The sequence below is a fragment of the Pogonomyrmex barbatus genome, unplaced genomic scaffold, assembly GCF_055798465.1.
Source record: "Pogonomyrmex barbatus isolate J1 unplaced genomic scaffold, ASM5579846v1 scaffold1, whole genome shotgun sequence".
Lineage (NCBI taxonomy): Eukaryota > Metazoa > Arthropoda > Insecta > Hymenoptera > Formicidae > Pogonomyrmex > Pogonomyrmex barbatus.
Window position 1 is genome coordinate 18,001,957 of NW_028297098.1, and position 15,579 is coordinate 18,017,535.

General features: G+C 33.4%; 3 protein-coding genes across 4 annotated transcripts in view; 1 reads left to right on the forward strand and 2 right to left on the reverse strand.

Annotated features, from left to right (window-relative positions):
- LOC105425322 (uncharacterized) overlaps window positions 1–15,579 on the forward strand; it is a 76,836-nt gene that overhangs the window by 3,938 nt on the left and 57,319 nt on the right. The window lies entirely within an intron of this gene.
- On the reverse strand, window positions 2,426–4,557 carry LOC105425324 (uncharacterized). The gene has a single exon (XM_011636042.3). It carries the CDS (start codon window positions 4,471–4,473, stop codon window positions 3,568–3,570), a length of 906 nt encoding a protein of 301 aa, XP_011634344.2. The 5' UTR covers window positions 4,474–4,557; the 3' UTR covers window positions 2,426–3,567.
- On the reverse strand, window positions 4,709–8,610 carry Xport-A (exit protein of rhodopsin and TRP A). Of its 2 annotated transcripts, XM_089082308.1 has the most exons (3): window positions 8,289–8,610; window positions 7,900–8,089; window positions 4,709–5,640 (listed from the first exon to the last, which is right to left on the reverse strand). In XM_089082308.1, exon 3 carries the CDS (start codon window positions 5,627–5,629, stop codon window positions 5,360–5,362), a length of 270 nt encoding a protein of 89 aa, XP_088938434.1. In that variant the 5' UTR covers window positions 5,630–5,640; window positions 7,900–8,089; window positions 8,289–8,610; the 3' UTR covers window positions 4,709–5,359. The 2 variants fall into 2 exon arrangements, with proteins under 2 accessions (XP_088938434.1, XP_088938432.1); XM_089082306.1 differs by lacking the exon at window positions 7,900–8,089 and having other exon boundaries at window positions 8,289–8,570.

The window sequence follows — 15,579 nt, forward strand, 5'->3', positions numbered from 1 at the left end:
ATGATCTTCCAAAAATGAGTCAGTTGTACAGAAATCAGAGATCAAATTTTTAGGATATGCAGATGCACATCGCATATCCGATTTTGCGTATCATTATGTTTAAACAGTAGGTAAATAGTAAATTTCTGATATTATGAGAGTGATGAGAGTTAGCGTCGATCATTATCTCGAAGGCAAGTGTACATCACACCTAAGTCACGCGATTAATAAAACCCGACTGATTAATAAGACCCGTATGTTTCTCAACCACTCGCTACTACTCTCCGGAAGTAGATCGAGATATTTGCGTGCCGTGCTATCATCCACGTTAATAATTCTTACGATGCAAAAGAGAAGGGAATAAAAAAGCGTAGCGCCAAATCGCGCGCGCGCGCGCGGAAAGTCGTTACGAGAAATCGACGGCCACGAAACGAGGCCATTGCCGGTGTATTTTCTCAATTACATAGGAAATTACCGTGCGTCCGCGACCGCTCCTCTCGACATTATTTTGCCACCTCCCCCTCTTCCCCCTCCCCCCCGTGTCCGCGAAACAAGGAAATGTCGCATCGTTACGGCACGCAAAAAAACATTTTTCGTGACGCATCTTGTAAAACGATACGCAAATGATTTGATAGAAAACGATCGCAATCCCGTAAAAGAATTTTTGTGATTTGCGATTATGTTTTTTCGATTATGTTCGAGCATCACTATGTCGATATATAAGTCGCGCCTCGCAAAAATTGCGTAATACGTGATCAATTGTGATTAGCTAATCGTAGACGCTGAGTGCAAACCACGATTCGCGACGCATGTTTGGATAAGAAATCTATCAAGATCCATGCGTATACGTTACTCTGATCCAAACTGACTTCGATCATCGACCTGCATATCTTGGATTGGATTAGAACGCATGCGGTCTTTCATCACCGCGTAAATGAAAATGGAACCTGGAATTAAACGCTCATACCTCATCGTTGCGCAACCGAAGAATTGCACGGTAAAAGAAATAGTTAGGACTTCATCCGTATACAACATTCCGGAAAAAAATTTATTTAACGTATCAGATATTTCGATTCGTATGAGATAATCACTACTTTACTCGTGCAGATCTCCATGGTATAAAATATTCAAACGCATTTAAATTCCATATTTAGAATTCCTTTTGTATGATATCGCATGTATCTGCATTTGATGTAGATGTGCATATGGAACACTTCGCACACATATAAATATTCTTATTACATTAAATAATTCAATGACGCAATGCAATATCGTACATTCCCGAACAAAAGCATCTTCTGCATTAGACACATGCTTTGAACGTTGTAATAATTTGAAGCAAATAATTGGAAGTAAATACACAGGCTGTTCTTTATGAAGTTCTGATGTTCTAGATGTTAACAGGATGTTAACATTTATTTACACTCCTATTTTACGGTATTCGTGTTTCACTGAGGTAATAAAATAATTTTATTACTATATTACAGTTCATTAAACTATTATTAATCTTGTTTGAGAATAATGATCCATTGGTATTTTATTATTAATATTGTAAAGGATAAAACAGATTGATGTTATGGTAACAATAATACATTCCATGTATTATTATTCTTCGCACTTCGAGCACTGTTAGTATTCCTTTGCACATGTTCACAAACGTCATCGCTTTAGAATGCAATCGACACCGCATGTATTTAGCAAATGTAAATTACTTTGATTTACGCAATCAATTGACAAGACTCTTTTCGAGATAACAAAAAGCATCAATCGGATATTTCAATAGGTATGCAAACTAATCTAACGCGATATTATAATAATGTACATGGTTAATATGTAACAAGAAAATAAGAGTCATTATCATCCGAAATATTTTACATAATTGATACAATTTTATCTATTGATTTTCTTGTTGCTTTAACATGTTTTATATTTATTTTTATATTTTACTAAAATAAAATTATCTTAGACAACTTATATTTTTGTGTCAGTTCTGCAGATTTCTAATCATTATTATTGATATTATTAATATATTTTTATTATATTGATATTAAAATTTTTTCATTCTTCTAAGAGAATTAAAATGTTCAAAAAATTATTTAATTTCATTTATATTGTATTTATAATTATACGAAAATTTATATTTTGAATGATAAAAATGTTTATTTAAAAATAGTACAATTCTAAAATGCAAAATTATTTAGAATGAATATTAATATGATGAATGAATAAATTTTCTTATTTCATTTACATGCATCAATAACTGATTTGCATGAATAGTTGAACAGTGTGTCTGTTGACAATTCATTAATTTTAATGAAGAACAGCAATGAAAACGGTTACGCCTGTAAAGAAACATAATACGTAAAATTATTATTAATTTAGATATGGTTAGAAAAAATAGTTTTTTTCGTTTACTTCTGACATATACAAATCGAAAAATAAATGTGCAGTTATACTTATTTTATTTATTAAGATTCAGTTTTTGGAGCGCAATAAATAGAAGCACAACTTTATTGATTATTTAACTGTAATAACTGTTCATAGATTTTATTACTTAATAAGCGAAGTAATCTTGTTAAGAGGAATCTTAAAATACTTTGATCTTATTCTTCCTTGAGAGCAAAATATTTGCAAAACATCTCCCACGCGTGTCATTCAGCGATTAACACGTTACTTGCTAACATTTGTCATCTTTATATAACGTGACAATCTTGTCCATTATTGCAACACATTTACGAGTCAATTTTCAGTTTTATGATACTTTCAGTACATACGATGAAATACATGCAGGCAACGCACACGTTGCACTTTGCAATGTGCATTTTCGATTTTTCCTTCGAACAAGTATTTTCAATACGACACTGTATATCACGATTTCTCTGACTTCTCACGATCACTTGCTAGTTTCTCTTCGTAGAATCTCTTCTTGCAAGGTCAAAGGACAACGATACTTGTTTACTGACCCTATTCGATTCATAGAATCATTTATATTTGTCCTGGATTCGAAATATCTTGAGGCAGTTAAAGCCTACTTCGAGGTGCTACCATAATTATTAATTTGATGATTAAGTAAATATTTTCATATATAGAATAAATATATATATAAAATTTATCATAGAGTATGTGCTTAAATTTATGCTAAATATACATTTTATATATGACATGGAAAAATAAAGTATTAACACAAAGATATAAGTCATACCGAAATTAAACCCAGTCTTTCTAATAGGAATGGTAACAACATATTTATTTATATTAAAATTATAATTATTAAATAAATTTCGATTAAAATTACGATATACACTTTATTTCATCCTATTCCAGTCCTATTCAACAAAATAAATCGCGGTACGCCAACAAAAACATCTGAAAAGATCTGAACATCGTCATTCTACATCCATCATCATCTTTAATAAAGCCGCGAAACTGATTGAACATATTTATTCTAATAACAATCGCAGTCTTCTGCTGCAACCTTCTCAGCATGTCCCTAAGCCCTTTGATGCCCCGCTGTTAATGCACAGCTTTTTTTCCATACGATCTAATACTTCCAATTGCATCGACGGTGCTCCTCATCATCATGCGCAGTCACGGCCACGTGGTGGTTTCTCCGCAGGAAGTCTCGTCCTCCAAGGTCAGAGGACAAAATTCTTCCGCAGTTACCCTGTCCAAATCTCCGATGTCCGCCCTGGGCTTAAATGGTAGCTCCGAGACGAGGATCCCTTCCTTGGAAATTCCTCGATCCCCTTCGTCGTCCTCAAACTCTGAGAAATCGTCTTCGTCGTCCTCGGTCCTCGCGGCGGCGAAATCGGCGTCCGTCAAAACGAGCGTGTTCACTCTTCGTTTCCTCGGCCTTTCCCCCGATATCTCCCTCGAGACCTCTTTCGCGACACGCGATGATCCCCTCTTATCGAGGCGTCGTCGCGGTTTCTCGGGGCGACGCGCAGACGACGCGCAGGGGGACGGGAGTACACTTCCCCCGATCCCATCCTCTTCGCGATCGCCGTCCCGATTGATGGCACCCGGTCGCCGTTCTTTATCTCGCGTGTCGCTGCTCGGCGGCTCCCCACTTTCCTGGGCCGCGTTCGCCGGGAATGCATTTTTATCGGTGGGACCACCGGCGCCTACGGCGGCCACGATTTCGCTAGTGCCACCTGCCACGGCTTCCTCCGGCCTTCCGTTCGAAGCGACCGCACGCCGACAGGCGTCTGCGATGTCGGCGGCCGGGCATACCACGTTGGAAGCGTAGGTCTCCGCGATGCCGTGACTCGGATGACTCGACTCGGATGGCAACGCGCTCGAAACGGGTCCCTTATCGACGTTAGCCTTGGCGCTCTCGACGTCGGCCCTGATCCGCGGATACTTGCGATACTCTTCCTGCAAGTAAACGCGGAACTGATCCTTGAAATAACCGTCGATCATCTTCCAGATGGTGGCGCTGTACCAGCCCAACACGCCGAGGAGAACCACCCCGCGAATAGCAAACGCTAACATAATAAGATCTTGTGATTGCGGTTGACTATTACAATTCCGATATTATAAAATATCATATATAATATTGTACAATAAATATATATCTTATTCAGTAAGAGTGCGATGTGATACATTAATAGAAGATTAATCTTTTTCTAAGAAATAAATCAAGTTATTAAATTATCTTAACTAAGAATTAGAATAATACAATTTAATAACTTGTCTATTAGTTCTACTGAAAGTTATATGACCCATAGAGATCTCCAGAGATTTATTACTTTAAAATGAGGAACTTCTAGCAAGAAAAAAGTACAAGGAAGATTTTTATCTTACACAAATAACACAATCTGTACATCTGACTTTCAAATGCTGCGCGTGAAAAAGTTTTGTCACAGTTCTATCTATCGCTTTGTGGCATTTGCAAGAATATTAAATCTTTTGAAAGTTGACGATTATTTCTAGTTTGTCTTCCTAAATATCTATCTTTCACCGACTTTAAAATGGATTTGCTATTATACCGCACAAATTAAATTTAATACTTTTTTTATAGTTTGTATAATTAATAAGCGATATGATCAATAACAATTTCTTATTCTATGAATAATACAATCATTCTTATTCTATGAATAATACAATCATATTCCATATATCATATTATATGAATAATAATCGTATTTTACAAATAACTATTTCCTATCTGTTATTAGTCTAAATGTCCTTTTGTTTTAATAATAGAATTTAACATGGATATTAATGTCGCTCGATATAAAAATAAAAATGAAACTAATGTTAACAGATATATATGTATATGTCAAATAATTGAAATAAATAATATTGCAACACTTGTTCAAAATTGATTAAATTTATAATAATTAAATTTTTAAATAATCTTCTCAATCATGATTAATTAATTATCTTCTCTTACGAGATAGTCTTTAATAATATAGAAAGATTCTTTCATGTTTGGCCAAGCCATGGTGACAAAAACCAAAATCGAATTTGCGATTACGAAAAGCCGCATCATTTCGACACCAGTGCTGGATCGAAGCCAACTTCCAAAACCTTGATTCTCGTCATCGCTCAGATTTCCCGGATCGGACTTCTCCACTGTCTTACCTCCATTTTGACAACTCTTATGTTTATTCTCATTATTTCCGTGTTTCTTCATGCTGATCATATAGCGATCATCTGCAAATATTGATTTTACTGCTACAATAACCCTTTCATATTTCATACATTATTTTTCAGAAGAAATAAAAAAATCAAGAAAAAATAAAGAAGAGGGATCACATTTATAAAATATTTACTATATAAGTTCTATATAAAATCTAACGAATATTTTAAGAGCTTGTAAAAAAACTGGAAAAATGTTGAGAATTATCATTTAATATTGTTAATATATGTTTAGAATTTTAATTTTTCAAGACGGTACATTGCTCTTTTATTGTTTACCAAAAATCACGTTAATTACAATTGCCAATTAATAATTTGCACGAATTCGAGGAAAATTCTCTCACTACATGACGATTTATGATAATCGACAAAGTTGGACGAAGATGAAATTAAAAGTACGTATATATTTGACCTGGGATGCGTGAGCACAGCTACACGTGACATTCCTACGCGTATAAGAGATGTGCATACTTGAGAGTAAGTAATGAACGCATCGAACTTACATACGCATACCTATGTATTTCAGCCTCCCACTTCGCGTACGAAATAAAAATTATAAAAAAAAATATTCTTCGCACGCTCTCTCGGAATAAATCGTGAAACAAATTTTAAGTATTGAAAATAACGTAACGAGAATTTCATATTGGAATAAAATAGAAACTTCATTTTCTTAAATATTTTAAAATTAAGATCTCGTACGTAAAACAAACGAACGCTTCTTTTTTTTAACATCAATTTTTATGCGTTTAAAACTGCAATTTTAATGTTATTTTTTATGACAAAGAGAATGGAGATATGGAAATTTGTTCATATGAATTCGTGCAATTTATTCGTATGTGCACACAGGGTTAATTTGCTCGATAGCATTAAGTACTTTTAATAACTTCCTTTTTCCACTGTGATCCACAAAGTTACGAATATGGATCTTGGCAGATCAAAGTTCATGGTATCATACCAAGTAAATTGTAAGGAGGAATAGCGGAATCGTTATCGACGAAGAACAGCCTTCGCCAGAGCATCATCGTTCTCTCTCTATAATACTCCATCTCTCTCTCTCTCTCTCTCTCTCTCTCTCTCTCTCTCTCCCTCTCTTTCTCCTCATCTCTAGACTGTTGCCCAGTCTTTCCAGTGACTGGCTAGTTATCAAAATTTTGTTCTATTGTTCACACTTCAACGATGAATAATAGGAATACGATAGGATCATAGGAGGTGCCTCTGACGGAAACAGATGGACGGTAGAAGATTTCAAGTTAGTTATTAAGGTCAAACGTTGATCGTAATTGAATTTGATAGAGAATATTTCGCGTTCTATCGACGCTTTTATGATTGGTAAAGGGTGTGTCAATGGGAACAGAGCAAATCGATAAATAACTGATTTGTTTCAATTTTCACAAACGTTCCGACATCATCCGCTTCGTCATAGAAGATAAAAGGCTGATAAAAATTGTATGTTCATTGTAAATGGTGAAATAGTAGTGAAAATGAAATTGTAGTTAAAGAAAATTATCGTGTTAGTGATAATATCGGAGCTATGAAAAAAAGCTAGTTTAGCCGATACGACATTTACAACAATCAAACTAATAATTCATATTTTACTCTTACAGTAAAATGACTAGAATAATATATAAGAAAATGAAAGATAATAAGGAAACATATTGAGAACACAGCAAACGAAAATCGATCTAGGTCCATCAGACGTTGACCTTTGCTCTTAGTTGCATAATTGCTCGTTCTATAATTAAAACGAGTTCAGCATGTTACGTCACGAACGGAAAGTTGGTCACCACGAGGTAACAGTACAACGTTGTCCCCGATGCTCCACTTCGGAAGTCGCCCGTCGAACGCTTAGTTAGAAAAGTTAGCTCGGTTGTTATTCCTATTCGCGCGCATCAGCCGGCTTTGTCCGTTATCAAAAAACGATACGCATGTAAACGAGAACTAGTAATTGATAATACGTCATCGGTATCGACAAAGGATATGAGATAAAGCTCCCTCGGTCTCCCAGATCTAAATTCATGTTTGGAATCAGTTACTAACAAGCCAATCGTACGCAATAAAGTGGCATGAAATGCGGCTACGTGCAACGAAACGTGCAGATTCGCACGACAGAACCTGCGATCAGCGCACGAGGAAATTACAACGACGAGGCAGGTTATCGGCAAAGGACAGTCCCGGGCTGTACACGATCATTTCTATGGAAAGTGATATGTTCGGCTAGCTCTCATTCTCGGTCACATCCCTTCATCATAAGTCGTAGCACTCTATTATACATACGGAAGTTTAATCTCTCCTCCACATTGCTCTCACGCAGTGTGTAGTTGATAAATTTCCAACTATCATCCTCGGACGTGATAGTTGATCATCCTTATTACATATCGCCTCAACAAATATTTGACCAGTTATAATTAAAGAGATGAATTCAGAGAAGATACTATTTGACTTTGTCGATTTTCGAAGTTATATTCTAAAATTAATCGTCTGATTTTAGAGAATGTAACTCTATATATATATACATATATATATATAATAGAATATAAAAAATTATAATTTATTTTTGAACAAAATAAATAAATAAAAATTTGAGGAAGAATAAAACATATTTCTTTCTGTCCACTTGCATTCTCAATTGTGATGTTGTGACATTATCGACATCGTTAACTCACCGCGCTATCCGTGTCGATCTTTCTCGACGATCGCAAACGTGCGAATCTGTTGCCCTCGAATCCAAAGCAGCGTTTTTTTTTTTACGGCTTTTTACGGAGCGTGAAATCCCGGTGACGTGACGCACGCAACAACTGCCACCAACGGTTTGCCGCTTTTCGCATTTACTTTGCCGCGAGGCGTGCCGATATAAGGCTTCTAGGCTTGGTAAGCTCATTAAAAGATTTTGTGACAGTGCCGAGGGTTCTCCAAAGCTCGTACGGCGCGTGACAGCGTTCCAAAGTATCTACTAAATTCAATACTGCGCAACTCATTGCATTATATTCTTATATGCAATGTCATGCAATCTCCAAATGGATCGTATACGGAGAAAAAAATGCTGTTGAGTCAACAGCATTAGTCCAATTGGAAAAAAATTTTGTTAATTCAACGACATTATTCATGAAATAAATGTGCCCTTCTTTTAACAATCAAGATCTTTCTTTCATTAATAATGTCATTAACACAAAATTATTTCCAATTAGACTAATGCTGTTGATTCAACAGTATTTTTTTTCTCAGTGTATACAAACACTATATTACATTTCGTTGCATATACATGATACTGTTAAAAATTACACAAAATTATTTATGATTTAATTAAATATTATAACTTTAGTAAACTAAAATCTTCTAAAGCATCTAAATGAAGTTTTTAACTATCCTTCCATTTATATAAATATAACAAAAATATGGATATTTTGAACAAAGGCTGATATGAGGAAGAATTTCAATAAACAATAAAATATTTACTATTATATTTGCAAATTTAGAAAAATAAACAATTGCACAAATAATATAAATTCGAAATGTTTTTAACTCATAGCATTATTGACTTCCTCTATATGTGATGACAATTCTATAATTAAATTTATCTTGTCCTAATTTTTCGAAAATGCAATCTCTCCCTCATCATCTCTGTGTTTATATGACAATAGCACAATCCCGGCATAATCCTTTAAACGATTATGTCACGATCAAATACACAATCTGGTAATTACTATCCATGAACGGCTTAATAAATCACCAATACATGAGGTGAAATTCGACGTTGTCATCTTCCAATCGATTAGATCGCACGCAACATTTCCCATGTGGTGCTTCATGAAGAAGTTCGATTAATCACACCAGCTGTCTGAAATTTTGAATAGAAAAGGTACGTAGTTCCTACTTATTCTATTCAGAGAGTATATATAAATAGTGCGATGTCGTCTACAATACGAACAAATGTTCGCATCACCGATCGCTTTCTTCTCATAATGCAGAATCCTTCAGATATTGGCGTAAATATAATTTCCTGTCGAAAAAATATCGAAAACAGATTTGTCTCAAATGGCGAAAATAAACGCTTACGCTTATGCAAAAATAAAAGAGGCATAAGATATGCGTGTATTAAGAATTTATTGAAAGAATTTATTGTAATATTATTATAAAGAGAAAGAACTCTTTCTTTATCTAAATATTTCAATTTGAATTCGTAATGTATTATTATTATTATTATTATTATTATTATTATTATTATTATTATTATTATTATTATTATTATGTAAAATATGTTTTAAACGTATGCAAGTAGAGAAAACATTATATTAAAATAAATATAAGTTATAATAATCAATTCATAAGATTGTTACAAGTAATTTTGTAAGTAGAGATCGTTCCCTTGAAATAAAGTTAAAAATAACGCGGATAAAACGGATTCAAAGTTCCGGAATAAAAACTATTACGACTGTCTCCATCAAAGCACCTCCGGGGACTTGCTTATTCCTGGCGGAGAGATTGACTCGTAACAGAGTTATCCGGTACTTCGTTTCGTCGATAATGCCAAAGGATCATAGATGCATTTCCAACCGACAGCGACGAACAATCTTGCTGTTCTATACAATTTCCATCAAAAATATTATCTACGTCCCGCTTTGTCTAGCTTATTAGAAAATTAAAAATTTTACATCAAATGCTTCTATCATCAAATGCAAATTCTTATAGAATGTATATTGCTTTGAATGAAACTATTATAAAAAGTATATAAAAAAAAATATATATTACAATGTGTATATTAAATATGTATATTAAAATATATTTAAAAAAATATATATATTAAAAATATATATTAAAGAATTTCACAATGTTTTACTGTATTTGATTAGATTTGTAATACTATTTATAAATACTATAATAATTAGATGTTTTTTTTTTTAATTTTAAACTAAACTAAAAAATAAATTATAAACTGTAATGCTGTTTACTTATGAATTTATTATGCATAAAATTATTACATCGCAAGTTATTTTTAGTCTTGTTAGACTAACTCAAGAAACAGATAATAAATTGTAACTTGAAACGCTGTTACAGCATTTTGCAACAACGCTTGTTAATTTAACACAATATTATTATCACGCTGTAGGTTGGTTCATTTTGATATTATTTTTTCTCATCATTTTTTATGTGTCATATTTGTATTTTTAAAAGAATGTATTATATATTTTTTCTAAATAAAGTAAACTGTTACTTCACTACTGAGTCACATAATCCCCCCGGGGGTTCCTGGTACAGGTAAAAACGTGTCGTTGCGCCGCTCACAGTGCCAATTTCTCGGATTATTCGTAAATACGTGACACGGTTGCAAAAAAAAAAAAAAGAAACGAACGCTGCACTCGACGAAAAAGAACTTTGTCAAAGTACAGCGTGACTATTGGCATTACGTTTTTCTCTGAAAAGACTCGACCGGATTCCAAGAGATGCTGGACTATTTTTGCGTTGCCTCCGGCCGCTACGATGCTCCCTCTTTCTCTCCCTCTCTCTCTTTCTCTTTCACCGCTTATGGTGTGGAAAACTCCGGATCGGAATGAGAAGCTTCTCTAACGGTCAAGAAACGTCGCGCATTGATCGTTTTGCTGGAGGAATTTCCAGGTCGTTCCTCATCAGTAACATGTCTCGCGTCAATGATGCACGAGAAAAACTTACCGCGAACACTACGTCCGATGTGATGATATAACTAGACCAGAATGTACTGCTGCACTCAGAATATATACTGCTTAAATGCATCCCATCTTTTCAACGGACAAGCGTAATGACTGTAAACTATTATATCAATACCAGAATTTCTCTCTGAAACCAATAACTGTCATTAGACACGTGATGATTAATGACGACTAATACAATTAGGGCAATTATCAAGTAACTATTACCATAGAATTGTTAATATATCACAAACCTCATTTTACACTAGCTGTATCCACGAGCTAAGTGTTTTTTAAGTGTAATATGCTCTGAGAATTCTCACGATCAGCCTCAAGCATTAGAATGAAAAACACGAGATCTCTCGGCAATGTATTGGTATTGATATGATAGTGATCGACGATCACTATATTTAGAAACAATCAAAAATAACAATTTCATAGAAACGTTTCAATCAGATATGGTTAAAATGAAATGTTCTATCAACTACTCTCCATTTCAATCAACGTCAATTAAACTATATTGACTTTTCTTTTTCGATGTTATTACGGCAAAAAATATTTTCGATTGCACGCAATCAATGATGAAATTATAGTCATTTAGCAATAGATAGAAACAATCGTCATAAATTACGATATATTCGCGAGATTGTTAAATCATTCTTAACTGTGTTCAAAAATATGGTATTGTATCTTGCATTGTAGGCAAATAATCACTTCGCGCGCGAATATGGACATGGCAAATCGCTAAAATCCAAACCAAGTTCGGCGCGATGTGCAAACCGTTTCACAACTCTCGAAACGCCTGGCAATTTCATCGGAAATTCTCATAGTTGAGTTTAATTATTGACACACCGGATTTATCGTCCAGTATACTTAAAATTCTAACGTTTCGGAAAGCAGTTTGGTACAAATTATTAAAACCGTAACTATTGAAAACCGTAACTTTCTGCTAATCTGAATAAATAATTTATATATAAGCAACTTATTTCAAACGATCCTCGTACTCTTTCATGAATTCTTTTTAAATAATTAATTAATTATTTCAATGATCTTAACATCTTGTATCTTGAAACGTTTATAAAAGAAATCATAGTAATACATACATAAGTTTATTTTATTAAAGATTCAAATCACCTGTCAATTTGTCACGATTATGGACCAAATAAAAATTAATAAAGACAAGATGTTTCAAGACAAAGTTAAAAGTCAAATAGCAATATGAAAGAGTCTACGTTTTATAGGGTTTTTCATCATAGCTTTAAAAGCGTTGCTTCTCTTCTTATTCACTCAAGAGCATCGCCGGCAGCCTCATTAGAATTCTTCGTAATTACGTTTCGTCATTGACGCAAACTTTATCGCTTCTTCTGTAAGGATCCTTGCTGCCATGCCAATATAAGTGTTTAAACAGTCACAATACAATCGCTTTTCGTCTTGATCGCCATTAAAGAGAATAGAGCGATAAAATTTGACAGACACAACTGTTGAAAAATAAAGTGATTGATTCTATATATATATATATATATATATATATATATATATATATACATATATATCACTTAATTATGATTAATATTAATAGAACATTTATTTAATAATATTATTAATCATTACAATTTATTTTTTTAATTTAGTATGTAAATAACATAAATAATTCTAATATATTATTAGAATTGTAATATTTATGTTCATTGTATTTCTAAATTAGATTTGATTGACATTTAAATAAAAAGTAAGTTCTATTAATTAGACAAAAATAAGATATATTTTTAAAAATTATTAGTATAAAAAATTATCTTAATACAAATTCTTTTTTAATTATTTTTTTAAAATCATTTTAAGCTTTCCATTCAGTGCTTTATAAGACAGTTATTCAACACAATTTTTATTCTGAAGCCACGCTTATCTTCATTTCGACAATTAGTTGACTCGCAAATGGTCTCACTATATCACTATAAAATTTTACAACTATAAAATGAAACTTATCTTTAGAAATTTTATATTATCGCTAGTGAACTTTTTCACTTTCTATTATTTTAAATTTCGCATCTAAATCTTTTTGTGAGCAAAATTCCACAATTAACTTTCAAATATAATAATCAAATGCAAATTATTCTTAAATTACTTGATTGCAAAAAGATAAGTGAGAATTCATTTGGTGGCAAGATATCTGTTTTTCATGCTAGAAAAGCAAGTAAGAAAGCGACTCGTGATGACGCATTAATGAACTGATTCGGTGGAATGTTGACGGATAATATTTTGGTATGAAGTTCTATAAAGTCTTTAATTTGTTTGCTCACAAACTCATCAATAAAACAGAATAAATTTTACTTTTTAATAATACTTCTCTCAATTTTAAGATAAAAATTTCAGGCACGTGTAACGCATCTTAAATTCTGAATAAATGAACAAAAATATCACAGAATGAAAAAAGCACGAACAGAAAAAGCCAACTTGTTTGTAAAATATTCTCCAAACTAAATATTTTTTCAAACCGCGGTAGTTTATTTCTAATATTTTTTAATATTGCAAAACATAAATTTAAATTTAAATAGAAATATTGTATACATTAACGATATGAAATTGGTGTAGTAATATTTGTTATTAATCAGGTAATCTCGGGTGTACCAGGATACTAGTCATAATTTGTGGATGTAGAAAAATATTTATATCGTAACATAGCAACACACGAAAATGATATTCACAAAATTTGCATACATTCACAAAATTTGCATTTGTGATGCTCACGCGCCTAGTACACAAATACGTGATCGGTGTAAAGAATTATCTAAGTGCTCGTTATAGCATATAGTTATTAATTGTATTGTTTCAAACTTTTTAAAACTATTTCTACATGTCCATCTACGAAAATTGAGGTAATTTAATCCTCCAAATATACAGATGTAAGATATTCTTTAACAAAATGTAATAACACACTCACGTTGTAAATTGTTGTTTTATTCACATGCTAAAGATTTTTATTTTAGATATTAATTTGCAGAGATAAATTTAATCATAACGTTTAATTTATTATTAAATCTAACAATAAATAATCGTATATAAAGTATTAATTATATTAAAAATAAAAAATTTGAGACATATGTATCTTCAAGAAAAAATAAAAATAATGTATATTTCTCAGTTTCTCGATCTAAATCTAACAATTCAGTTTAATAATTTTTTTAAAACATATACCTTATACGAAATAAACATTGCTTATAATAATATATTTGATTGACTGACAGTATACAGAGTGTTATTCAATCGTGGGGAATATAAATTATTTTAATCTATCGCAAACAAATTGCATTGTAAGACTCCGCCGGCGATTCAAAATTCAGCGCAAACTGTTAATCAATCAAGCAGTCCAGACGGTTAGCTAGGATATTCTGTTTGCAGGACGAACCGATACCCCGCCAATACGTCACGGTCCGCTTAAAGCACACGTTCAATTATTCATGAAATTGTCGGCGGACGTCACACCTCGTACGTTCCGAGATCATGTTCTATTCGGAGACTACGCATGAGTCCGACCGATGCCCGAGAACTGTCAAGATTGACTCAGAGAATGAGAGAGACTTTACGAAACCTCCTTTCCCGATTTTATATTATGAATTTGAGCGGGCGGAGAAGAATTTATTGAATTTAATTTCCTTCGGCAAACAAATTCTTTCACGCAGGAAAAAAACTCATCCGTCAAATTAATATCTATTTCAATAAATGGACACATGTGGGAATTGATATACTTAAAGTTTCAAGAAACGACACAATATTAAAGCTCAGATTATATCAGTTGTTTTATTTGTTTACGTTTCTTTATCTTATCGGGAACTTCAATTAACTTTCAGTTTAATCAACGCGCACTTTTTCGACGATAAAAAGATAACTCGATGAGCGAAGATTATTTAATCGCATCTTTTTTACACACTCCCTCCTCCGTCTCCGCCGTCTCTTATTTTTGCGTTGGTTGCAAGCTCGTAGGTATTTCACGCGCGCGCGAACGCGACTAATTAGAAACGCATTATTACCATCTCCGCCCTACGGAGAGAGTAATTAATTAAGCGGCCTCGACGGAAGGCTGGCCGTAAGAATCCTACGACCGTTACAAAACTGCCGTTAATAAATCTAGGCTAATTAGTTAGAGGCAAAGGCGAGTTACGTGCGCCGACGTGTTTTATGTATTGTTCGAGCCGAGTTTACAAAACACGACGTGCACATTATCGTCGTCGTCATCGACCTTGCAGCGAGAACATCAACGCACCCCGTCTCTCAGTCTCGCGCCTGCAAAAAATCGATT

What these genes read in the sequence shown, in the direction of transcription:
- Xport-A (XM_089082308.1), bottom strand. Translation starts at nt 5,629, where the DNA reads ATGATCAGCATGAAGAAACACGGAAATAATGAGAATAAACATAAGAGT.
- LOC105425324 (XM_011636042.3), bottom strand. Translation starts at nt 4,473, where the DNA reads ATGTTAGCGTTTGCTATTCGCGGGGTGGTTCTCCTCGGCGTGTTGGGC.